Source organism: Poecilia mexicana, unplaced genomic scaffold, assembly GCF_051168715.1.
Source record: "Poecilia mexicana isolate PSO_F unplaced genomic scaffold, ASM5116871v1 scaffold_15, whole genome shotgun sequence".
NCBI lineage: Eukaryota > Metazoa > Chordata > Actinopteri > Cyprinodontiformes > Poeciliidae > Poecilia > Poecilia mexicana.
The window spans coordinates 19,659,864-19,685,024 of NW_028263384.1; the positions used below are offsets into that span (position 1 = coordinate 19,659,864).

At 40.3% G+C, this 25,161-nt stretch overlaps 2 protein-coding genes across 5 annotated transcripts; both read left to right on the forward strand.

Moving 5' to 3' along the window:
- The first annotated feature begins 124 nt into the window (after positions 1-124).
- zgc:172136 (FERM domain-containing protein 6) lies at positions 125-11,592 on the forward strand. Of its 4 annotated transcripts, none has more exons than XM_014983150.2 (15): positions 125-311; positions 1,505-1,646; positions 2,974-3,166; positions 4,599-4,689; positions 5,616-5,695; positions 6,158-6,234; positions 6,379-6,574; positions 6,974-7,129; positions 7,721-7,786; positions 8,210-8,278; positions 8,386-8,560; positions 8,712-8,990; positions 9,896-10,024; positions 10,143-10,201; positions 10,321-11,592. In XM_014983150.2, exons 3-15 carry the CDS (start codon positions 3,089-3,091, stop codon positions 10,594-10,596), a joined length of 1,731 nt encoding a protein of 576 aa, XP_014838636.2. In that variant the 5' UTR covers positions 125-311; positions 1,505-1,646; positions 2,974-3,088; the 3' UTR covers positions 10,597-11,592. The 4 variants fall into 4 exon arrangements, with proteins under 4 accessions (XP_014838636.2, XP_087869640.1, XP_014838633.2 ...); XM_088013514.1 differs by having other exon boundaries at positions 125-305; XM_014983147.2 differs by lacking the exon at positions 1,505-1,646.
- A 124-nt stretch (positions 11,593-11,716) lies between these two features.
- Positions 11,717-25,026, forward strand: tarbp1 (TAR (HIV-1) RNA binding protein 1). The gene is made up of 29 exons (XM_014983146.2): positions 11,717-13,615; positions 14,361-14,458; positions 14,551-14,620; positions 14,932-15,080; positions 15,199-15,251; positions 15,348-15,445; positions 15,522-15,657; positions 15,737-15,833; positions 16,297-16,386; positions 16,483-16,630; positions 16,735-16,998; positions 17,406-17,503; positions 17,602-17,760; positions 17,840-18,066; positions 18,170-18,413; positions 18,516-18,704; positions 18,805-19,004; positions 19,089-19,160; positions 19,282-19,402; positions 20,018-20,128; positions 20,220-20,369; positions 20,454-20,540; positions 20,625-20,827; positions 20,914-20,995; positions 21,083-21,254; positions 21,350-21,535; positions 21,824-21,948; positions 22,937-23,073; positions 24,412-25,026. Exons 1-29 carry the CDS (start codon positions 12,682-12,684, stop codon positions 24,590-24,592), a joined length of 4,881 nt encoding a protein of 1,626 aa, XP_014838632.2. The 5' UTR covers positions 11,717-12,681; the 3' UTR covers positions 24,593-25,026.
- Positions 25,027-25,161: the final 135 nt, after the last annotated feature.

Here is a 25,161-nt window from a genome sequence, read left to right on the forward strand (position 1 = left end):
ATGGACTACTTTAACCGAAAATGTACTAAAAAGAGGGGGTTTAAATCGTAACATGCGAGAGAAAAAAGTTTCTGAAAGAACCATTCAACACCCCCATAAATAATCCCAGATGGTGTCGCTCAAACGTTTGGGCTTCAGGGTGGTTAAACGCAGGCATACACATGCAAGGTGGAGTACAACATGCAAGAAGTACAACTGTCGTAGTTTTTTGTTGATCATTTCTTTGACTAAAAGTGTTTTTAATCAAGCCGTGAAAATACCTGCAAGTGGACAACTGGGCTCCTTCGCCTCTGGCAGTAATTGCTGTAAGAGTTAAGTTATTCGTTAAACTATTTGTACACTTGTTGCAGTATGAGTAACCAATTTTTTTTTTTTTAATAGAAACGAGCAGAATGTTTTTTGTTGTTGTTTTGATTTATGATTCGTGATTTAACTAGTAAAACGAGTAAATAACTTTGGCAGAAACTTTTAGGGATGTTGCGTCAGTTGCCTACAAGTATTTCCTTAAATAAAACACAATATTAGAGTCATTCAGTACAAACTATGTTGCAGAGCTCTGTACACTCTTAACGCCTGTCAGGACTCATATGCCAACCCGCTCCCCTCAAGCTGAAAATCTGGCTCACGCTATTGTTTTAAAGTGGGATGAATGTACATGGTGTTCCCCTGTTTATGCTAATTCCCCCTTTTATATTTTCCAGTGGGGTTTTAAAGGGTTCTAGTGGGGTATTGCTCAAAGCTGAGAGAGGTTGCACATTGTAGACAAGCGATGTTGTTTTTTTTCCCCCCGGGCCAGCAGCAGTGTGCTCAGAGGTCAGGATTATAACAGTCTTGGAGGGGAATTAAAGCATACAGATGGCAGCTCTCATGTGATGCCAGGTCTGAGCAGTTTGGACTTTTATTTGAATATTATTTATTTTGCAGCTAAATGCAGTAACGGCAAAGGTTTATTCTCTTTTCAGACATAATTTAATGCAATCCAACATATAAATGTGGTCTGTGTTCATATCAGATTTTTTTGATTTCTTTCTTTTGGCAACTTAAAAACATAATTTCCAACAGCTGGTGCCTTCCTGAAGAAACCTCTCCACCTTCTTGGATTTAAACGTTGAGTCGGTTCAACTCAACCGACTCAACGGTAGTTTAGTTTAGAGTAATTTTACCTAAAGTAAAACAAAAAAGGAGTATTTTAAAGTTGATTCCCAGAGTGGAAATGAACTTGGTGTTGCAACTTTGGCTCTTTTTTTTTTTTTTTTTTTTTTTTTTCCAATGTTAATTTAAAGTTGAGTACGGCTTCCTTGAGTTCATGCTTCTGGAATTTCTGGTTTTTTTTAATGTCTGTTTGTGTCGACACCCAGTCATCAGCGAGGCCGTGTTTGAACTTGTTCATAAATCATATTCAGTTGGACCCTGTTAGCCAAGAAAACTTGCTCTGGTAGTTCACACAACTTGTTGTTCTCACTGGCAACACCTCTTTTTTAATGTTTCCTTTTTTCTCCTGTAGATTAATCTTGTCTTGTATCTTCCTGTAAACTCAACTCCTGAGGTCTTTTGGTGTCAAACAGACATGAATAAATAAATACGACCTCATTAACTGCAGCTATCTATAGATCTTGACACAAGAGGAAGGATTAGTTTTGGAAGTGGTGAGTTTTCTTTTTTTTTTTTTTCCCCTTTCAGGTCCCTGTTCTGTTTTTGCTTCATGTTTTTGGTCAGAGTGGGACTTAAGAGGATCAGAGTCAGGGCACAGCAATAATTAACCTGATTAAATGATTCTTAGACATACCAGTTGGGGCTTTGGGCCCCCACGAGGCAAAATATATGAACCTAGTTGTTGGAAGAACGACTTCAAATTATTTCTGATTTTATGTTGGGTACACTACAAACACGATCAACATAGTTTTTCCAAAATGTCCAGTCTAGAAACTGTAATAAGGATAAAATGCAGCTTGTGCAAGGAATCTAAGATATTCACGTGTGAAGAATTTATTTTACTAAGTATCGGTATGCATGTGTGGTTTGGCTTCTTTTACAGATAGTTTAAGATTTGTTGAGTCCCATGTTAAATTCAAGTTTGTTGGATTCATTTTTCCCAATTCAACAACAACAAAAAAAAGCTTGTCGGATAATTAGACATCCCAGATGGGGATCGTTTTAGACTGATTGATTTTTGGGAAAAATCACAGTAAATTAAGTTAATATCAGGATTATCATAAGTACTTGTTTTTGCTGGGAAACGTTTGCATGCAGACATTGTAGGGCAATTCTTTTTCTTTTTTTCATATCCATAGCTTTTTTCATTTTTTTTAATAGGATTTTTATGTTTTTAAATGTTGGGATTGTTTTAATCATCTCAAGTGCTTTTTCAGTGACGATGAAATGCCATGAATTATTGAAAATACAGAGAACAGTGTCGTATTTATATGGGAAACGTATATAGATTATTTACATACAGATTGATTTTTTTTTTTAAGCTTTCTAAGATGATTCTGCCTTATGGTTAATGGCTTATGGTAAACATCTATGGTTAGAAGGTAGTTTCCTGTTGCATAGACGGGAACACAATCTCTATTGCTCCGTCTTTGTGGACATCATTTCATAGGCGGCAAACATATTTGTAGTGCAGGATATTAAAAGAGCTTTGCACAGTATTCCAGTTTTCCTCCATCTGCCTTTTTCATGTGGCTGAAGTAAAACGTGTGGAATAATTTGGTTATAGCTCAAATATAAATTGGATTATTTGATTAGCCCCAGTTTTAACATTATTTGACAATTCATAAACTGCTTCAACATTAGCACGGAGCGTGACGTGTGATGCCAAATTAATGCATCAGATCACACTTGAGTTGATTGTTTTCTGAATTTATCTGCCTTTTCTGAACATCCAACAGTTTCTGCACTACATTATGTGTTTTTCTTTATTCTATTTGCTTCTTTAATTGTCATGCTATTCGTGTATTTTTCTTTTACTAGATGCAATATGGCTGAACTTGACTTGAACACATAAAAAGCGAAAGCCAGAAGAAGCGGAAACAATTGTGAAACGGTTCATTTCAGACACAGAACTTGTCACAGACCCACATGAAACATGTCAACACCTACCAAGCATGAGAGAACCGTTTGCGTTCTCCTTCCCAACAAAAGCCAGCTGGACGTCACTATCGGGGTGGGTGCTCAGTGGAGCTTTGAATCTAAATCTGCATGTTTTGATGGATTTTGTTTTTGTTTCATCACAGTGATAGGCACAGGCTGGTATGATATTCTCAAGGTACGATAACCTGTTGTAAAGAAATGCATTTAATAGAAAAATTATAGATTTTTAGCAGGAAAGTTGCAATATATTCTACATCTTCTAAAATAAAATGCTGATTAATGCAAATCAATTTTTTTTATCGCATCCAGTAATTAATTTCAGCCTAATGTATACACATCAGCAAAAGCATTAAATAAATAGACCCTAAATTTAATCAACACTTGTCATCTATATCAATAACTCAACTTGAGGCTTCAGGTCCTTAAACCAAAATCTAATGGCAGCCCCATTTAAAGACTGAGAACTTGCATCTTTAAGGATACATTTCATTGGTTCTTGGTTATTTAAAGTTTATCTCTTGTCATCGCTTTATTTCTCAGATTCTCGTGGATTTTAATTTCTCTGAAAGGTGTTATACGAGTAAACCTTTACTTACTAAGCTAACATTCCCATTGCTTACAATGTCATCCTGTTCTGATCTTTTCTAGATTAAAAAATCTAAGTAAAAAAGCTGAATTCGGGCGTTTTAATTAGCCAGTTTGTTTTGGGTAGAATTGAGAGCTTTTTTTTTCCTCCACAAACTGTCACTTTTGCAAGACGAGAGCTATCTCAGTCCCCCCACCCCTCTGGTTCAGATCTGGCCAGACCCTGTAGGAGGGTCCCACGCCCACCATACTGTTGACACAGCCTCTCAGGACAGAATATAAAGTAAAGGTGGGACAGATTACAAGCTGTGCTTTAATTAAATCTGAAATTACTGCAGGATTACCTAGCGGTGATGAACGTAATGTAAATAAGTTTATTAGAAACAAAGAAATGCTACAAATATTTCTAGTGAAATGGAACACTGTACAGATTATTACAGTCACAATATTGTTAGTTCTTATGTAAACATGTTTATGGCACAGACTGGTATACTTTTTAACCTGCAGTTGTGCAGACATGTTGATTATAGTTTGCCATATTTTTTTGTGTGCGTGTCCAGAAATATTTCTAAACAACCTAATTTGGCTTGCTTGTACGTAAATGGGAAAGTGCAAGAGTCATTTTTTTTTTTGTTCGTTTGTTTTTAAGCTCCTATACTTTCCTAGCTTTGCTCAGCAACAGGTGGGGGCTGGGGCAGAACTCCACACAGCCAGAGAAAATGCATCTCATCAAAAACCTGTAAACTTAAGGAATGGTATGAAAATAATTTGACCAATTACAAAGTTGTTGGCTTCTAAACGTTTGGCGTACCTTGATACCAATAACCAGCCCGTGTCTACACAGTGACGGTGATTTGTTCAGTGTGAATGTGTAGTAAATGCAGAATTCTGCGTTTGTTTTTCTTACTCACCGACTTCAGTTAAAGTCTACTGGACAGGATGTGTTTAACAGTATTGCGGAGATTCTCGGAATTAAAGAGATGCACTACTTTGGCCTCACAGTGGTGAGAGGTAAGTTTCCTTTTGACACCCAACTCCTACAAAAGTGTTTTGAGAAAACGTGACCATCAACAGACTGATTTATTCCCGTTTACGCTATGCGACCGTGGTTTGCTCCACTGTCGGTTGTTTATGTAACTTTAGAAACAACCTGTCCACAATTAAGCCGTTTTGCTCAAACAAGAAATGCCATTCTGCCCTCCACGTTTGCGTAATGCAGCGGTGTAATCCAGTTTAGCCCCAGAGCAAAGTCCTGAACTTTCTGTTTTCCAGCGTTCCCGTTTTACAAGTGCGTGGAAATGCCCCGGTAATCTTGCACGGCTCACCACTTCAACAAGCAGCCTTTTGTTTTTGTGGTGTTGGTTCAGCGATCACTCGGGCCTGGATTCCTGCAATATTAACTTCATTAATCCTGGAATGCACGCTTGCATTCCTCTGCTTCACTGAGGAGGGACGGGTTGATGATGATGATGATGGGAAGAGGAGGGTGGGAGTCGGGGATGGATTTGTCATGACACAGGCCGCCTCATTCAGCTGTTACTCAAAGGGCCTCGATGAGGCCAGGGAGTCTGAGTGAGTCAGAGTGGAAATGAGGAGATGGGAGGTTAAATGAACAAGTTGTGAAATAACTTGACGAGCGTGTTTTGGCTACACACCGTTGAACAAAAACGGGGGGGGGGGAAAATATTGTCCAAGTCATGACTCATAGAACCTGGCAGAAGATGATGCAACATAAATTACCACTGTGGTTGCAGCTTCCTGGGTAGATTATCTCAAATGTGCCATAATGGGCTGCTCTTCTATCTGTCTTCATCACTCTAATGACTAGTTAGTGTGGAAGTAGATTTTTATAGCCTGTGTCATTCTTGTTTTTTTTTTGTCTCCTTTTCTTTGATATTGTTTTTTTTTTTTTTTTTCTTCCCCCATTTCCATCCTAGACAATGAACACATATTTTTAGACATGGAAGAGAAACTGGCCAAGTACTTTTCCAAGGAGTGGAGGCAAGATTCAGGAAAGGTACAGCGGCTAACACCTGCAGTAAATTTTAATGATTTCTTTTTTTGCCCTTTTTTTCTGTTTAGCCTACTTACTAAATGGTACCCGACAGTGAAGCAGGACATATCGTTGCTTTGCATAAGTCTTTATACGACTTAAAATGTTACACATTTTTGTCACACTGCAAACACAAACTTCACAGAACAAAGTAGTACTTCACTGTGGAATGGAAAGAAATGTATATATTTTAAAAAAATATATAAACAGTGTGGGTTACAGTTGTATAGTTTGATGCCCTTAAATAAGTGCAAGCAATCACCTAGATATAATTGGAGTGGATGGAGTTTACCTGTCTGTAAATGAACAGCTAACGGCCCAAGAGGTTCATTATTTGGCAAGACATTATAGAAGCTGTTTTTTTTTTATGTGGTGACACATGCAACCCTATTGTAATATTTCTCTCTATTTTTCGCCCCCCCACAGGGAACACTCAAGAGACAAATCCCTTTACTGCTCTTCCTTAAAGTGCAGTTCTATGTTGAAAATGGAAGACTTTTTTGGTATGTCCAATACATGCACTGCCTCCCGCCCCACTTCTGCTCATGACTTTTTTTTATTTTCCCTATTTTCCATTCAACATTTGTCATTTTTGTGACTGATATCTAAATTTTGGTGGGGGACTGTTCTCGTTTTCCTGGCACCAGTGAGAGAAAGGTGCGGCATCTCTACTACTCTGACCTGCGGGAGCGGGTCCGGCGCTCTGAATGTCGTCAGCAGGAGGAGGTGTACTTCCAGCTGGCAGGTTACGCTCTGCAGGCTGACCTCGGTGACTGCCCGATGCAGAGGGAGGGCATGGAGGTCACCTCCTATTTTGAACCTAAGGACTACTTTCCCCCTTGGGTATGTACTAACATCTGCCAGAAACACACACACACACAAAAAAAACCTGTTTGATATTGATATTTTCTCATTAAACATTTAGAAATTTTTTTTGTGTGTGTGATTGCTTGTAGAAATTGAAGTTTCAAACGCCTCCAATTTTTTACCATGTTACAGCTATATATTTCAGTGTATTTTATTAGGGTGTAATTTGATAAACTATTGCAAAACTGTAAAGTGAAAGAAAAATGATACATGATTCTCACCATTCTTTTGAATAAATAAAAATCAAAGTAGCATATTGCATTTGGGTTGTTTGGTCAAAGACGTTTGTGGCGAAGTCTGAAGAAGCTCAAGAGGTCTGAATACTTTTGCAAGGCACTAAATGTCAGCTATGCGTGTCCCACCTTCCTTCTGAAGATCATAGCTAAACGTGGGGTGAAGTACCTTCTCTGTCACGGGCCCAAAGTGCACCAGGAGCTGTGGGGCATGTCCACTCGTGATGCCATTTTCTCCTTCATCAGAGAAGCGTGCCAACTGGAGGATGTCCCCGTCACATTTTACAGGCTTCAAAAGGTCAGGACGCTTCATCATGGTGCTTCAAAGGGAATCCTTGTGTTTTATGGGTGTCACTCTTTGAATTATTGGGCAACTGGATTGAAGATTCAGCTCAAGTTTCCCATGGAGCTTTGAGAAGGATGAAATTAGATTTTTAGTCACTCTAGACAAGTATGGAACAAGGTTTTCCAGATAATCCAGTCCAGACTTCTAGTGTAATTGTGATTTTTTTTCCTTTTTTTTTTTTCTTTATAATTTTATGAACATACTTGGATTATGGAATCTAACATTTCCAGAATGTTGTAGCAACTGCCAGGAAAGTTTGATTCATTTCAGGAAATTCTGTTCTTATGAAGAGTAAAAGGTTCACGCCACTTCGTTAGCGATTGCGTTTCCAGTATGTCATCTTCCACATTTGAAGCAACTTGGATGCTGAGTCATATTTTGAAACCCGATCAATTTATTGCACAATAGACGGCAGCTTGAGATGTTGTGTTGGCATAAGTCCTGCTTCTCTCCGTGACCTAAGAGGGAGGCTTGGCTGTGAAAGAGTTATCTTATCTGAGCAGCTCGGATGCCTCTCTGACATCTCATCATTCTTTCCTTCAGGACAGAAAGGAGGAGAAAGGAACAGCGCTGCTTGGTCTCACCCTGCGAGGAATGCAGGTTTATCAGGTGCGTGTTATTAATGCGCAGTTTGTATGTCAGCGCATGTGTACACAAAAACCGATTCTGTGTTGGCTCAAAGACGTTCTCCTTTGTAGTCGTGGTCCTAATAAACCCCCCGACTAGCTGTGCGAGGAATGTGTGGGATTGCCACTAAGCAGTCCGTTAAGAGATAGCCGCCTGTTGTGCCTGTCAGTTGTTTGATCTGTCAATCAGGGGCCATTTGGGTGGGGGTGGGTGGATTAGCGATTAGCCACCAGACCCGACTGATTTTTGAAGCCAACAGACCGTGAGATATCTGGAGAGTCTCTTGGTCTTATTCAAGTCCAAATGGCATCAAAATAAAAAATACTTATCACTTGTTCTAAAAGATGTTAAAGCATATTCCACATTCAAAAAGCTGCTAATTAAATGTCTGCTTTGTCTCTCCAGGAAGTGAACAACATACGACAGCTGCTGTACAACTTCCCTTGGTCAAATGTCGGCCGTCTAACTTTCCTGGTACGGACGCTTCTCGTTTGCGCGTTTCTGTTCCCTTTCGAGAGTAACGGGACTCCTTGTAATTATTTAATGGACATTCGCAGTTAATTTTACATCGTCTCATTTAGGGGAAGAAATTTGAGATCCAGCCAGATGGCTTGCCATCGGCCAGGAAGCTGGTTTACTACACCGGCTCGTCGTTCCGTTCTCGACACCTCCTCTTGCATCTGAGCAACAGCCACCAGGTCTACCTCAGCCTGCAGCCGGCCCTCAAACACCTGCGACAGGTGGAGGAAAGCAAAGGTAAAGAGAAGAAAGTGTGGGATTAGCACTGTTTGGTAGAGCAGGTGTACGGTCCTCAGTATTTAGGACCTAAAAAAGGAGCCCGACTTGCTTAAGCACATATTAGATGTTTGGCTTTACAACTTTCAATGTCGCTTGTCTTGATCTTTAGAGAAGAAGCGCTACAGAGAGTCCTACATCAGTGACGACCTGGATTTGGATCCGCCGGGCAGCGAGAGCAGCCCTGGTCTGTCTCGACGCTCCACTGGCAGCTCGGGCATTGAAGCGGACGCCCGCCAGCACAGCACCAGCACAGAGATGACCTCCATGGGGGAGGAGGGTCTACAACACGGGGAGAAGTGTTTGAGCTCAGCAACCAGCCAGGACAGCTCCTCCATCTCTGAGTTTGACTTGGGCAGTAAAGATCAAAGAGAGGAGCAACAAGACGGAGGTGGGATTTGTTTTTACATCAGGTACTTAAGATGCTTGTAAAAGGTTTTCACTGAATTTGTGGTTTCTTTTTGTTTCTGTTTTTGCTCTTAGTCACACTTTAATGTCTCATATCAGACAAAGATAACCTTATTAAGTTCAAAATGTAGTTTTTAATGATAATTTCCTTTTATAAGTGGGGTTGAAGAGCTATCTAGACCAATTTGGCCTTAAGTGGAAAGGTTAAATCATAAATTAATTGCAACTAAGCACAATTTCTGGTCCTATGCTACTAGCCACATCATGTCGGATTACTGCCAGACCTGTCAAATTAAGAAATCACTAGCATGAATTAAGCTAAACTATGCAACACATCATATCCCAATGAGCTGAAATTCAAAAATGGATGAAAGTCATTGATATCTAAGGCTAAATATTTGACGTCATAAAATCACCCTTAACCTCACATAGAGGAAACGTGGAACAATGATGAATGAATTCCCAGATTAGTGTTCCAAAATTTCTCCAAGTGCCTCATCTCAGAGCCACACAGCAACCCAGATATAAACCTATACGATGGCAAAACCAGTTATGTTTAAGAAGCACTATATTTCACACATGGTCAGGTTGATTCTGATGGCTTTTATGCCTCTTTTAGTAAATTAGATGACCATTTGAGAACTGCTTCTAATAATAATTAAAAAAAAAGTTAATTTAATGACCTGAAAAGTTGAATTGCAACAGTAAAACAAAGACAGAATTCTGTATGCGGACTAATGAATTTTCAAAGCACTGTACTTTTTTTTTTTTTTTTTAGAATTTTTCTAATGACCATTAGACCTTACTATTAAATTAAAACTTTTTTCCTAGATTTGTGATTGTGAAAATTTATTTTGCCTACTTAAAATATGTATGCCGTTTTTCTAGCGATCAAGGCCAGAGTTGGTAGCCCAGCGGAGGCTCTTGTCAATGAGCGGTGCGAAATGTCCCAGCTGGTTGATCTTCTTGGAGCATCTATGGATTTTGCTGGACACTCTGCAGAGACTCAATCACCAGGTATCGGTGAAGTGCATGTCTTCCTCCACATTCTGTGAAAGTAGCGGCTTTTATCCTGAAACTCGGTCCACTTTCACCATTATCAACATTGACAATTTAAATCATGTGTGCTCCACAGAATACAGAAGGCAGCCTCAACATGCTGATCGAGATGCTTTGTTGCCCATCAAGAGAATGGTAAAAAAAAAAAAAATCACTCGGAAATGTTATAACCCAACACACCTTTAGTTCGTGTTTGATTGTATTTCCTTCATTTGTTAACATCAGTTTCTTCTTCCTTCTCATCGATCCTGAAGTCCAGACCGCAGACTTTCCCCAATCGCCACAGCCTAGATGATGTCCGTCCTTTGCCACCCTCTGCACCCACTAGACTGGCCGTGCCATCCGTTTCGTCCCACAGCTACACCTCTGGGCTCCCAGACGTCACACCAGGCACAAAGACATCAGGAGATCCCAGTTATTACCCCTATCTGCACTGCCAAGCCAAACCCTCCTTCTATGGTCACAGGTCGACCAACTGCCTCTCCCTGGACACTTTAAGTGATGAACAGTTCCTGGAATTCATCCTCTGAGATCATGAGAAATATGCCTAAAGTGTTCCTTCATTTAGAGAGCAGCGGAGCTTGGAGGGATTCTGACTGTGTTTTGTATCATGAGGGATATTTGTATTTCATATTGGAGGCAAGATATGAAAATTCTGTTAAGATGTGATTCCAATGGCGGGAAACTAACACGGCGACATTTCAACAAATAAACCGCCCATATTTATTCATGATGTTTTGTACATATTGCTCCTGTTTTATTGACATGCATTTAAATCATTTATTAAAAACATGGATTTTTTTTATTGTCTTTTGTAAAGACCACCATATGAACATTTCCTCAAGTCTTTCTTTAAACTGCAGAATTTCAGTTTTTTGGTTTTTTTTTAAATCCATCCATTGCAATTGTACGTTTAACACTAATAGCCCACTCACATTGCTTTTTTTTTGTCTAATATTGTAATCAAATTTGATGTAGAACTTTTGTATTTTTTTATCTTTTGTGATATGCTGTTTTGCATAGATTTTTGTCAGTCTCCATTCATTCAGACTTTCACAACTATCTACAAATGTGCAACATTTAACCTTTCACAAATGCTAGTGCCTTAATCCAAAGTTTCTCCAGCCTGTCCCGTTTCTGTCTGCCATAATTGCAAGACAAATGTGCTATTGGTGAAGCACTATTTTTGTAACCAGTACTTTTTCTTTCTTTCTTTTTTTTTTTTTTTTTTTTTTTTTTTATGGATCCAAAGCATTTTTGTATTATGTAACTTCTCCCAGAACAAAAAGCCTTTGTTGGTTTTCCCCTCTCACTTTTGTCACAACTTTGGTTATTGGTACAACGTGAAGTCTTTAGCTAATATGAGCCACTTTGATTTATGTTCTGTCATGAAACACATACACATTTAAATAATGCCAAACAGTTACCAAAACAGCCTTGCATTGCAAATACTCCATATATTAAATTGTGAAAGGCACCTTTTTTTATAGTGGTAAAAATAAAAAAATATTCATGGTATGAAATTATACTATGATTTTTGTATTTCTGTTTCATGATGCATGCCTAGTTTTTCTTGCATTAGACAGCAGTTTGAGAGTAAATGGTTTTGACACTACTGTAGGATCCTTGTTGTTCCATACACTGCCTCATACTGGACAGTAGATGCAAGTTCACAAAGAAATTCAAATCCCAAGGCTCAAACTACATGTGTAAAATCCATGAACAATTGACTGCTGGTAGGAAATTGCCATCATGTTAAAGTGAACATCTTGAATCACTAGGAATATTTTGCCTAAAAACAGACAACTATTTGGCGAGAGTTCTTGAATGCTTCACATATAACTTTCTACAGTTGAAAATGGAAAAAAAAAACCTAATTCAGCATTTCAACATCCAGCATGTTTGAGTATTTAATATTTTAATATTCTAAGTGTAGAGAACATATTAGATTTTGCCGCATTCTGTAAACGTAATGTGGCAAAATCTTTAATTTTTTTTAAATATATCATTTGTGAACTCCATGTGACCCATAGAAAAGAATTTAACAGGTGCACATATATTTGCTAAATTAGAATTAAGTTCAGATGACGCACAAATACCTTTTGAAAATAACATCTATGCAGACATTAAACATATTCTTCAGTAAGCTCAATTTCCTCTTCATTAATGTTTATTTTAATGGTTTGATGTAATATTCTAATTTAAATCTCATGTTAGCTTTAAGAAAAAAAAATCCTCATAACTAGCAGACGTCAATCGTTATGTCTGCTTCTCAATAATCAAATTGAATCGCTCATTTCATACAGGTATGTGCAAAAAAAAAAAAACAGTACATGGTGAAAACACGAGCTTAAATAATTTTTGAATGTCTTAATACAGTTAAAATACCAAGGAACACATCAGCAGTTGTTTACATAATTTATAGATGAAAATGTTTATTTGGTGAACTGCGAAATTACGCGAACGTTTCATTTCACTCTCGCGAGAATTCCGGATTACGTTTACGGAAGTTTACATTCTTATTGGGAAAACGTGCAGTCTGTGCCATTTGTCTGCTAAAAAGCCGGTTGTCGTATCTTTTACATGCTTGGCACTATCATCCTAACTCATAAACAATGTCTTCCGCTTTGATTCAGGCGGTACTGAGCAGCTCTCCTAATTACGATACTTTGTTTGAATCTCTGTGCTGGCCGGAGGATTCGTGGCCGCAGACGGAGCGTGTTGAGGCGCTCACTGCTCTCATCGAAGCTCTAGGACCGTTTCTGACCGACTCGGATTCGGTTCAGACTCCACTGACGGGTGTAAACAGAAGTGGCATTCGTGACAAAATTGAGTCGGTCATTTGGTCGAAATGTCTGCCATTTCTTTGCAGACTCTCAGCAGAAGCGAGGGATGGTACGCGCTGCAGAGAGAGCACAGCCACCGTCTGCAGATTGCTCGGTGTCTCCGTGGGTGTGTGCGGGGGAAACGTGCGGACTAGAGTGGTTTCATCAATCCTGCCGTCGTTACAGCGGATGTCAGAGGAGGAGCCGCTTACGCCGGGGACTCTCAGTGTGCAGGTTGCTGCTGAAGTCCTGGCTGCTCTCATGCCTCTTCTGACCGCGGATGAAGAACTCACACTCGAGACTCTAAACTGTGCGCTGTCCTCTGTCAGATCACTCCCCGATTATCTGGTATCCAAAGTAATGGTCAGGATCATTTTAACTTCGCTCAGTTGCTGCAGCGGTGCGAGGTCCAACATCATCCTCAAGCGCATCCTGGATGATGTTTGTAGCTGGCACTCCACGGAGCGAACACCGGTGGTCACAGAGAGGACGCTGCTGTGTTTGACCGTCCTGTCAGACCACCTCCTGAAATCTCACACCCCCGGCTCCGCCGGGTGCCGCGAGGCCGACCCACGTCTGCGTCCTCAGTTCTGGATAATTTGTCAGGACGGACTGACGCACAGGGACAGCGTGTCACGCAAGAGGGCTCTGTACCTGTTGAAAAGATGCGCAGCATTATCCGAAGAGGATGGCTTTGATTCCCGTTCTTCTACATCAGAGGATGGTAACATACAGAATATCCATTCAGCTTTTGTTCATATTTTTGTCAAAATCACATGCTAATAAGTTATGCGACGTATTTGTTTTTTTTGGGGGGGGGGGGGGTTTGTTTGTTTTTTGGCTTTTCACGCAAAACATCATGGAGAAAAAAATCTGGAAGCAGGTAAAATAGAAAGACATTTAACTTATAAAAATGAAATACTTTCACCGATTAAATCACCTATAGCAACAGTGGAAAAGGCAGCGTTTTCTTGTTGGGCCTCTGCAGTTGAGGAAGGGGATATATATATTTTTCAGTGTATTTAAAGCTCAGCTGGTGAAGATTCAGTTGGAATACTCTGCAGTAACGTCTACATTTTGCATTTTAAAAAGTGGCAGAAATGTTTTTCTCACATAGTTAAGCTATTTTACTTGAATAGAAAAGTTATTTGCAAAAGCAACAGGCTGGCCTTACAACACAAAAAAAATCAAGTGTACCTTTTCTGACTTTCTTTTTTGACTTTCTGACTTTCTTGACTTAAGTCAAGAAAGTATATATATATATATATATATATATATATATATATATATATATATATATATATATATATATATAAACAGGCAGCAAAACAGGTAGATTTTTTTTCTCTATTTGTACATCCACCTTTCAGCAGACAATATGTTTTTCTACATAATCGATGTAAGTAACACAAAGTACTCGCATCTTTGAGAATGGCATGCGGTTGGCTAAAAAAAATGTTCTTTTGCAGGAGAGACATTATTTAAATGGACCCCCAGCAAAAGCAAACCGCTGAGGGAGTTCTGGGAGGATTACACTCTGGTGATGGAAACGCTGGAGGAGAATCAGGTAGAAAGTTCTACAGAGTTGTTGTCTCACAGCCTTTTTGAGACGTTATAATACAAACAATGCTCGGCCTCTCCCTGCATCCCTCTTTGCAGGTTCATGTTGTTCGGCCAGTTTTAAACAGAATTGACACGTTAATCCAAGCAACAGTGAATGATAGTGAAGGTAAGCTTTAATTGTTTAAATGTTGCGTCATCTTTGGACAAACGACTTGCCTTTTTATTCATTATTGTATGTATCAAGTTTTGCCTAATGCTAGGAGTGCGCTATTCTTAACGAGCTAAGGCTAATAAAAATAAAAACTTGAAATGTTTTGTCAATAATTCTTTGTTGCTTTCTTGAAGGTTCTAAGCAAAAATCAAGTCTGCATTTCTAAAACCTTTAATCTATTGATGTAATCATGAAAGATTTTAAAAACATCTAACATCATCAACACTATAGTGAGCTAACTCTGAGTTTGTTGACCGGAGCTGCAGGGTCAGGCCTGTTCCACCCGTCCTGGCTGCTGTGTGTGTACCAGCGCATGTTCCACAGTGAGAATAAATCCTTAATGAGAGAAGGAGTGTGCCATCTGCTTCAGCTGCAGGTTCTTCAGCAGCCGGCCTTTGCAGCGGCCTTTTCTCAGGTGCACAGTGTATTTATTTGCTGCAAGGCAACTCAAGTCATCATATGTCACATAAATAATTCCCTTCTTTTTCTTTCCTTCCATTTAAAATCCGTCTTTTGATGCATTGCTCTTGCAGTTTGTCGTGGGTTCCTTTATGAATGTTCTGTCTGAAACGTCCCTTTTCTGTAGGTGAGTATTTAAATTTGTCTTGTTTTCTTCAAGTTCTGGAGATTATGTCACTGGTTTCATATTAGTTTTATCTAACTCAGCCTCTGTCAAATATAGATCACCAGGGCAGAGTGTAGGAGACTGTCCTGAGCTGGCGGTTAAACTCCAGGTCTTCCTGGTCACCTTCTTCACAAGCCTGCCATCGGAGGACAGAGGTGCAGCTGGGAAACAAATACAAATCCATGAATCACATTTCATAATCTCTTTCTAGCTGTTGTGTTTGCTCTGCAGGTTGTGTTTTGTTTCAGCTGATTCAGCAGCTCAGCTCCAAGCACTGGTGTGCCGTGCCGCTCCTCTTCGTCTGTCAGGCTTTTTCACATCTCCCTCCAAGTCCTCTGCTGAAGATCAGCGGCCTATCTGCTCTGCGGTAAGTAATGAGGTTATCTTTGGACACGTTATTTTAGGCGATGAGACTGATTTTACAGTATTTGTGCCTTGCATTCTAGGGAGGTGCTGCGCTGCACCATGATCACTCATCAGGTTCTGCTAAGAGGAGCCGCACAGTGTTTTTTACTAAAGAGCGCCCTCTCTCTGACAGATGTGGTAAGATGAAGACGGTGATCAATTTAAAAAAAAAAAAAAGCAATATCCTTAAAATAATTATGGTTGTATGAGAAACGTAATTTGAAATAAATAAATAAATGGCTGTTACAGTTTAAGACAAATATCGCAAGAAATCCTTTTGGTAGGTAGTGGTTGTTTTGACATTTTAGGAGCTGATGCAGTTAGAAAGAAAAAACTTATGCGAAAAAAATAAACTTTCACAGTCCTGATAACTATGAGGACATCAGTCATTATTTTAAGTCAATTGTGAAAACGCATGGTTAAAACTCTGAAAATTAAATTTTAAACCAAGTGTAAATATTTGCTGGCGCTAATAAATATAATGCACAAGCAAGTTTCACTGCCTTCCATATTATGTGTACTAGTCATATTGGGTACTTAGAAAAATCCAACTAAGTTTTAAGTTTTTTTTTTGTTTGTTTGTTTGTTTTTTTAATAACAGAGTGAAGTGACTGTAGACGACATGTTTAGTTTCCTGATGCATTTTCGTGCCGATGAGTCTTTGTGTAGGGGGACAGAGCTATGGAATGAGGTTTGCTCCTTACACACACATGCACTCTTAAGTATATTCAAATACTGTATTACAACAGTTGCAACAACTGATTATCACTTCATGTACTTGTGACAGTTGTGCATCTGGTTGTCGGAACATGAATGCAGTTTCAAGTCCAGAATTCTGGAGGGCGATTTCACCGATGATCCCACACGAAAAGAAACCATTAGAGCCTATGTTCAACAAGAGGTGCTTGCTTATCTTCGCGTTCCAGCAAGCACAGGCGAGTCTGGTGTGGGAGTGTTTTCGATACAGAGAAGAATTGTATCTGTAGATGTGATGTATTTGCATGTGATTCTTATCAGAGTCAGTTTCCCTGTCACACAGGTCAGGCAGAACGGCTACCTGACTCTAGAGAGGCTGATAAGCTGGCAAGAGCCCTTCTGTTGTGTGTGGACATGGAGAGGAGGCGACTGGGAGGAGAAACCGGTGAAATTCTGGGTTCACTTCTGTCTCCGCTACTGGACACCCTGAGCAGAGTCTACGCCAACATCTACCTGCCTGTCCGTAAGAGTGACAAGAGCCTGCAGCTCCTGCTTAGACTGCTGCAGCTTGGGACGAAGCCTTGTGGTCAGCAAAAAGAAGTGGAAGGTTTGCATTGAAGCTCTGCTCAAATCTTCCCCTATAAATGAATTCAATTTATACATAGATTTAATTCATTGAAAGAAGACTTAGAGACTCTTTCCTGTCTTTTTTTCTTAGTGTTCTAGAAAATACAATTTATTTGATGGGCTGCAAAGTAAAAATCATTTACAAAACCTTTTAGCACTCCAAAGTGCAAAGTACTTCTCTTAGAGTGACGACAGGTAAAATATCACAAAAATTCTCGCTAACACTAAAAAGTAGGCACCATTCATTCTGGCCCCTTAACTGTTTTTGTCAAAACTTTACTGTTAAATGTGTCAAAGAAATACAGTCGGAACTTCATAATAAATAAGAGTAAAAACACAAGAAGACATTTTGGTTTGCACTTGTTACGCCTTATGTTTGTTTCACAGAGGATGAGGTGATGTTTGCCATTGAGCAAACCTTTCTTAAACATGTCAATCCAGTCCAGGATTTTATCCTGAGGAGGCTGTGTGGGGAGCTGCAGGAGGTAATCGGGAAGAAAAGCATTCTGCATCACTGTCCAATTACAAAGAAGCACTCCTGGACAAGAACTCAAATGTCTGCACATGCTTTATTCTTTGACAGCTCTTTGACGTTGAACGGGCCGAGCTGTATCTGAGTGTCCTGAGGCAGCTGGTCGTTATGTGCAGATCTTCGTCTCGCTGCCCCAAGAACATCCAGCAGTTCGCGTTCCCCAAACTCATAAAGTACAGCCTTTCAGTTTTGCTTGAGCCAACCCAACAGGTATACATTTAAATATATGTGCTCATCATCAGATTTGCTGCTCTGAAGTTAAGCAAAGACTGTTTTGTGTTTGTCTTAGGTCCCATTTGTGGCCAATCAGGTGTCCAAGGCTGTCAGTATGGCGTCTATGGCTGCTGTGTGTGAGCTCTTGCAGCAAGGAGGAATTAGTATGAGAGCAGATACTGCTTCTGCCCTGAAGTCCATGAATGATTATTTCTGCACTTTGAAGACTTCCTCACAGTGTCAGTCATCTCTTGGAAACATTAACAAATCCTTGATGAAACCACAGCTATTAGGTAGTTCAAGGTTTGTGGAGACTCCATACTGAACTGAAGAATATATATTCAGTACTGCGGTACCATGATAAAAAAAAAATATTATTTTTTTTTTTTTTTTTGGGGGGGGGTAGTGACCTTGAAGCCCAAAGCCTCCTGCAACAGGACTGGGGACGCATTGCTGCCAACTTCTTGCGGGACCAGTGGATTTGTCTAAACTTCCTGATTAGGACTGTAGGGATTTCAACATCTGTAGAACTTTCCCAAGTGCCCGAGACCCTCGGAGCTGCTCTGAGTTGCAGCGTTGAGGCCCTGGCTCTGCTGCCCAGTGACCTTGTGCTGCCCGTGCTAACCTTCATGAACACGCTGCTGCCACAAGTGCGTATCAGTTCAGCAAGAATGAGAAATTTAAGGACATGATCACACTAAGAAAGTTCTGAGGCTGACCTTCATTCTCATAATCTGTGTTTTTGATCGTAGCTGGTGCACGATCAGGAGGATCTCTGTGTGCAGGCGGTCACTCTGAGTTGGGAGCTTGTACAGGGGCTTAGCACCAACGCTCATGACTTCTGGCCAGCACTAAAGGGCTTCGTCTCTATGGCCTTCCAGCACAAACTCCTGCAGCTGACACATGGTCAGGCTCCAATTCTCACGACTGCACTGAAAAAGGTTATCCACACAAAGACAAAGCAACTTTCCCCCGCTCGATATTTTCTATTTTCTGTGTTCAAGGTTCAACTCTATGATGGTGTTAAATGTTTGTGTTTAGATTTTCACAGACTGGTTGGAGCTGTCTCAGTCGAAGAGCGGTGTCTTCGGTGTGCTACTTCAGCACTGCTGTCAGACCTGGCTGCCCAATGACCCAGGCAGCAGGGATCAGGCTGCTGTTGTGTTCTCTAGTGTTTTTAACCACCTGGATATAGTCACTGAGGCCTGTGTTTATGGACCTGTGCTCAGGAGAGATCAACGGTTAATCAAAGCAACATTCCCTAGGCTTCTGTTCTTGTTCCTCAATGTTCTTTTAACAGTATTGCTTTTTTTCATTTTTCAAAGACTCGTCCTGGACGTCCAGATATATGTAGAGCAACTTGGTGCAAAGTGTGCCGCTAATGCTGCTGTTGCAAGGTAAGCAACGTTTTGCCTCTATGGAGAACTAGCATCTGGCTTGTTAACTCACCAGATGCTGCGAGTTAACAAGATCACCACTAGAGGTCACTGTTGCTGATGTGCTGCTTTTGTTTCCCAGCGATATCAGGGATGATCAGCTGCCACGCACATGTGTGCTGACATTTCTTAGCCGCCTGGATCCTTCTGATCAGCAGCATCAGAGACTCATGGAGGATTTAGTGTTGGAGCTTATGAGAAAGGTACTAGTGGAACGTTGGGTGGATGGGAAAATGGACCAAGGCAGCATGCAAACATGAAAATCTTTTTTTTTTCACCTCAAATATTATTTTAATATTGAAATAGTCATTTTTGAGAAATATGAATATAAATACAACAACCTCAACGTACTCAGAAAAAGTGTTTAACAGGAGATATGTAAGAACACAAAAACCAATTTAATTTGATTATTTATTACTTAATTATATGTTGAGTTTAAAGTAAAACTAATCTAAAAATTGCTAAACAAATTGCCACTCTTGATAATAAATAAATGTAAGTAAAGCATATTTTAAGTTAGACATGAAACACTGAACTGGCAATACATGACATCCTTATTTCCTGTGGTAGAAATTCAGCAGTCCATTTTTCACCAAACTGGAAAAGAGAAGCAGGAAGATAAACGGGTTATGATTTCCGTAAGCCAGGAAACGGCTACAAGAAAATTGCTATAGTGCTTTGAAAAAAGAATTGGTAAATTTTCAGATTTGCTGTGTAATATTTGAAATTGCAGTTTTACTGATTTATTTGTGCCATAAATGCATGAACTACTTCAGCCAACGCAGTTCACACCATTTCTCTCAACCCCATCCCCACAGGACAACCTCATATCAAAGTCCAAAGTCCGTTACTATGGTAACTCCCTGCAGCATCGGGTCAAAAACAGAGCATGGCAAACACTGCTGCTGTTGCTTCCCAAACTCAAAGAGGTGAGTTAAAAAGACGTTTACTGACAGTTTTCCCTGAAACGAACAGATTCTAGAATAAAATCTGAGCGTCGTGTTGTGTCTGCGCCCGCAGGAATTTGTTGCCACTCTGGTGAACCACGTCTTTGAAGCTGGGTTTTGCAGCAACCAAGCCTCAGTGAAGTACCTGATTGAATGGATGATGATTCTTATTCTTGTCAAGTATCCGCATCACATTGACAAATTCTGGAGCTGCTTCAACTTTGTGAGCTCATCTTCTACTTATATGGTTGAACAAATAAAAGTAAAACGTCAGAGAGCCATATTTTTTAAATGTTGTATTGTGCAGGATCACGAAAAGACAAAGACGAGCATCTGCACCTTCCTGTCTGTCCTGGTTCACTTCAGTGTCATCGTGCCACATGTTGAGGATAAGGTAACTCTCTTTAGCTTTCCATATTCTAGTGTCATTCCTAAATATCTATGGACAGCTTTTGTTTTTCATTGTTTCTGTTAAAAGGTCGGGCAGCTGCGTAGAGCCCTGGACGTCATCCTGCAGTCGTGTTTCAATCACAACTTCAGCGTGCGCCTGTATGCGTTACTGGCGTTGAAGAAGGTGTGGAGCCTCGCAGAGGAGGAGGAAGAGGATGATGAAGCTTTCAAGGGGCTGTCTTCTGTGGTGACAGCCTGTCTGAACCAGGCCGAGGCCATGCAGAGCACCGGGTTAGATGCAAACAACTGCAGCAATAGCGTGTTCCAATGCACATAATGAGCTTATTCAAAGATGGTTTTTGCCGTTTTTCTCTAAGAAACGCCAGCAAGAACTGGCTGAGGATTCAGGGACACTTCTTTTTCGGAGCCTTTCATCCCATCAGGGATTACAGCATGGAGGTGGGTTCATTGTTCTGCGAACACATAAGGTCTGCTGAAGCACAGTTACACAAATCAACTGTTTTCCTTTTTTTGTTTGTCTTCTAGACCATATTTCACATTTTTCCCAGTCTGTCAGAGTTGGCCGACGATGAGTGGATCCCACCGTGGAAGTTCGAAAAGCTGTCATTCTTCCCTGAAAGTCTGTTAATCCCGTTGAGGAATTCTGCTCCTGAGTTGGGCCAGCTCCAGGCTGGAGATTGGGTCCAGCAAGACCAAAGTACAGAGACGTTTCTCTCAGTAGGAGTAGCTAATCCATGAGGCTAGCACATCTTATCCTTACTGTGTGTGTTTGTGTAATGTCATATTTCCCAGGCGAGCAGGATAAAGAGGAGCGCTGGTCTGAGGTGCAGAAGAAGATCACACCCTGGAGGTCAGGGGTCAACGATCAGGAACCCGAACTGAAGCTGGTTCCGGCTCAGCGGGCAGCTCGGCTGGGCAAACAGCACGGCACCCTGCTGGTGGTGGCTTCCTTGATTGACAAGCCCACTAATTTAGGAGGTTTGTGTCTAAATATCATTTTTAAACCTTATCACATATACTACATTGGGTCTGGGCTTTGACTGAGCCATTCTAATGTGTGAGTATTTTTGATCCAAACCGTTTTAGTGGAGCTCTGGCTGTATGTTTCGGGTCGCTGTCCTACTAGAAGGCTAACCTCTGCACCAGTCCCAAGTTTTTTTGTAGCTTCTGAAATGTTCCCCACAGCATGATGCTGCCACCATCATGTTGAGTGAAATTACATGAAACAGACTTAAATTTTTTGACTTGTTGCTGTTGTTGTTTCAGGTCTCTGCAGAACATGTGAGATATTTGGGGCGAGCGGTCTGGTTCTGGACAGTCTGCACCATCTCAATGACAAACACTTCCAGTCCCTGAGTGTTTCAGCTGAGCTTTGGCTTCCTTTGCTAGAGGTGAATTGTGGAATTTACATTTGCTGAGGATTAAAATACAGTGACCATCAAAAGTATTAATAGCTCTCCCACATTACAGCCACAATTTTAGATTTCAGTGATAACACACTGACGGAGGTTTGTTTTTTTATTTTTTGCAAATGCTGATCTTAATAGTGTGATCATTTTTATTCACCTTCACTGAGTTTAGACTTTGTAAAACCACCTTTAGCTACAATTAGAGCTCCATTTAAAAATATATATATGTCTCTATTTGCTTTGCTCAGCTGAAGAAACAGATGTTCTTTGTAAAACTCTGCAAACTCATTGAGATTAAATGGAGAATATTTATGAACCGCAATTTTAAAAATTAGCAACACATTTTCCGTTTGATTTGGATCTGGCCTTTGACTTAATCATCTATATTACCTGTGATGTAAACTATTACATTGCAGCTCCGGCTGTTTATTTATGGTTATCCTGCTGGAGCGTTGACCTTCACCATAGTTTTAGGTCTTTTGAAGCCTTTAAAATTTGATGCTGCCACCATCTCCAAATATAGCTTGTTGTTCTTAACCCAGAATTCTAATCCTTCAGATTTCTCTAAAGTTTTCTAAAAGCAGTTATTGTGAACCGAGTAGAAACTTCACATAGTTTGGATCGGGTTGTATTTTTAGAGTAAGTTGGGTTTGAATTGTAAAAAAAAAAAATAAAGAAAGTTTGTGGATGAAATGTAAAAAGATAAATAAATAAAAAACAAGTTCATGGTGTGTGAATGTTTTTGAAAAGCTTAGTGTAGATAAAGAGGAAATCCCAGTAGGGAGATAACGCATACAAAAGTAATAACCATTCTGAATGATTGTTACACTGTGTGAACCCTGATTTACTGCAGTCCATATCTGTGTGCTGTTTTGCTGCGTGTTGAACTTTTGTGCTGTTTTTAAGTTCTGCAGATGCTTTACAGTTTGATGGTTTATTTCATTTCCAACATTCCTCTGTTTTCCTTCAGGTGAAGCCCGTGGAGCTCACTCATTTCCTCCAGGTAAAGAAGAGCGAAGGTTACTGCATCGTCGGAGTGGAGCAGACTGCCAATAGTCAGAAGCTCCAGGACTTCAAGTTCCCTGAAAAAACTCTGCTACTTCTGGGGTAGGAGGGCACCAAGAACATTACATTTTAAAAAGGGGTCAGAGTTCTGTTTTTTTCCATCGGAGCAGCCACCGGTCTCTGCCTTCCACGCCCTTGTGGGTCTCTTAGTGCTGAAGCCGAGAGCTGACAAGGCTATTTTAGTGTCCTCTCACCCGTTAAGTTGTCGCCCCCGTGGGGGTTTTGCTCCCCTCCTTCGCCGTGTCTACCTGTCGGGGCATGCTGGTCTATAATTGGCTGTTCCTGAGGGAAGCGAAGGATAGGAATTACTCAAAATGACACAATGAGCATGATTACAAGAGTCACTTCTATAATCTGTTACAGCCACTAGTTTGGTCACCAAATTTTCTATTAGCGGCTGCATACAGCTGGAACATGAGTGGCATATAGTGGCACTCGTGAAGCAGAGGGAGAACAGTATCAGTCCGCTTTAGGCGTGCCAGTTTGTTTTCTTCAGTTCAAACATGGAAGCTGTGGTGTTGACATAAGGGCCTCATGTGTAAACTCGCACTTTAATGCTCTCACAGCTGCGCTCTACTCTGCACATCATGGCCTGGCTCTAATTTCCCATCAGCCTCTGTATTGTCTCAGCCACTTGCCCTCCAGATGAATGTAACCCATCAACAAGTGTTTCCTCGCTGCGGGGCCGACTGCCGAGATTAAACGCCAGGCGCTTATTACCCTTTTATGTTTACTTAGCGCGGCCGATATGGGCCAGCGTGCGTTCTCACTTTATTACAGTTTGTTTTGCTCTTGGAATTAAACTAATAAATCAGCTTCATAAAGAGCTCAATTTTAATTTCAATGACTACTACAGGTGTGCTTGACTGGGAATTTACATTTTGTAAAATTACTAACTTCAGCATGTATTTTTGGGGTGTTCTGGGATTGACCAACACCAAGTGGTGCATCGTTATGAAGTGGAATAATAAATATGTATTGTTTTTTGAAAGTATTAATAGGAGAGTGTGAACAGCAATTTTTAAGCCGTTTTGTTTTATGGTCAAATTGACTCGGTTTCTTAATTGGTGATTCTAAATGCAGTTGGTTGCACTGGATTTTATTTAGGGTGACAAACAAAAAACGGCAAATGGTCTGCTTTGTAAAACTCCTTATCAAGTCTGAGGACTTCACAGCGTTTCCACTACAATCAGTCATTCGCCCATCATGCAACTTAATTGTATTAAAGTATTTTAGAAATTTTTTTGTTGAAGCTTCATGTTTATTATTAAGAGTTTGTCCTTTTACTGTTGTTTTCAAAATGGTACCAAAACCCTGTTGGAGTTGAACTAAAGCTTTTTTCCCACGTTAAAACATTTAACACCTGTCTCCCTTTGACAGCAACGAGCGGGAAGGTATTCCTGCCAATCTGCTCCAGATGTTGGACGTGTGTGTGGAGATCCCTCAACAAGGCATCATCCGCTCACTCAATGTCCACGTGAGCGCTGCCCTGTTGATCTGGGAGTATACACGGCAGCACCTCATCGCCGGATCACAAGAAGTCTACTCACAATGCGGCTGAAGAAGAAGAAGAAAAAGAAGAGGAAAAAGAAGAAGATGGCAGCACAGCCAATGTCGAACCTGCCACAGATCCTAAACAAACTTACACACAGTTGGTGTGTTAGAGGACCGTCGGGACTTGCATGTTGTGTGTGACCCAGAGTCCTGTCAGGGTTCAGTCTGGTCAGCAGTCATTTTATGTTTTAATAAGATCCCTGTATGGGGGTCAGTTATTATATCTAAATATTGCTTATCATAAATGAACAGAGATTGTATCTGTGTTGGCAGAACTGCTGTATAAGAAGCCAGGAAGGTGTTTATGGACTTTGTTCTAATTGCAAACTATATAATATACCACTATATATATTAGTTTTTGCTAAATTGTTTTATGCTTTTTTTTTTTCTAAACCAAGTCATACTTTTTAAAATCTAAAAAATAAACTATCCTTTTTTTCATACCTGACTTCATTTGCTTCCCTTCATCATAAAATGACTAATTATTAAGAAAACATTAAGAACCAAAACCTTGAAAGGGTTAAATAGTACATTCATGTTTGCATGTGTGTATTCTCCTCCCCCTTGCATTAAAAA

Coding starts and splice junctions, on each gene's coding strand:
- tarbp1 (XM_014983146.2), top strand. CDS start 12,682: ATGTCTTCCGCTTTGATTCAGGCGGTACTGAGCAGCTCTCCTAATTAC. Junction 16,999..17,405: donor TCAGCAAAAAGAAGTGGAAG/GTTTGCATTGAA, acceptor TTTGTTTCACAG/AGGATGAGGTGATGTTTGCC. Junction 19,161..19,281: donor GCTAATGCTGCTGTTGCAAG/GTAAGCAACGTT, acceptor TTTGTTTCCCAG/CGATATCAGGGATGATCAGC.
- zgc:172136 (XM_014983150.2), top strand. CDS start 3,089: ATGTCAACACCTACCAAGCATGAGAGAACCGTTTGCGTTCTCCTTCCC. Junction 7,130..7,720: donor CATTTTACAGGCTTCAAAAG/GTCAGGACGCTT, acceptor TCTTTCCTTCAG/GACAGAAAGGAGGAGAAAGG. Junction 8,561..8,711: donor ACAGGTGGAGGAAAGCAAAG/GTAAAGAGAAGA, acceptor CTTGATCTTTAG/AGAAGAAGCGCTACAGAGAG.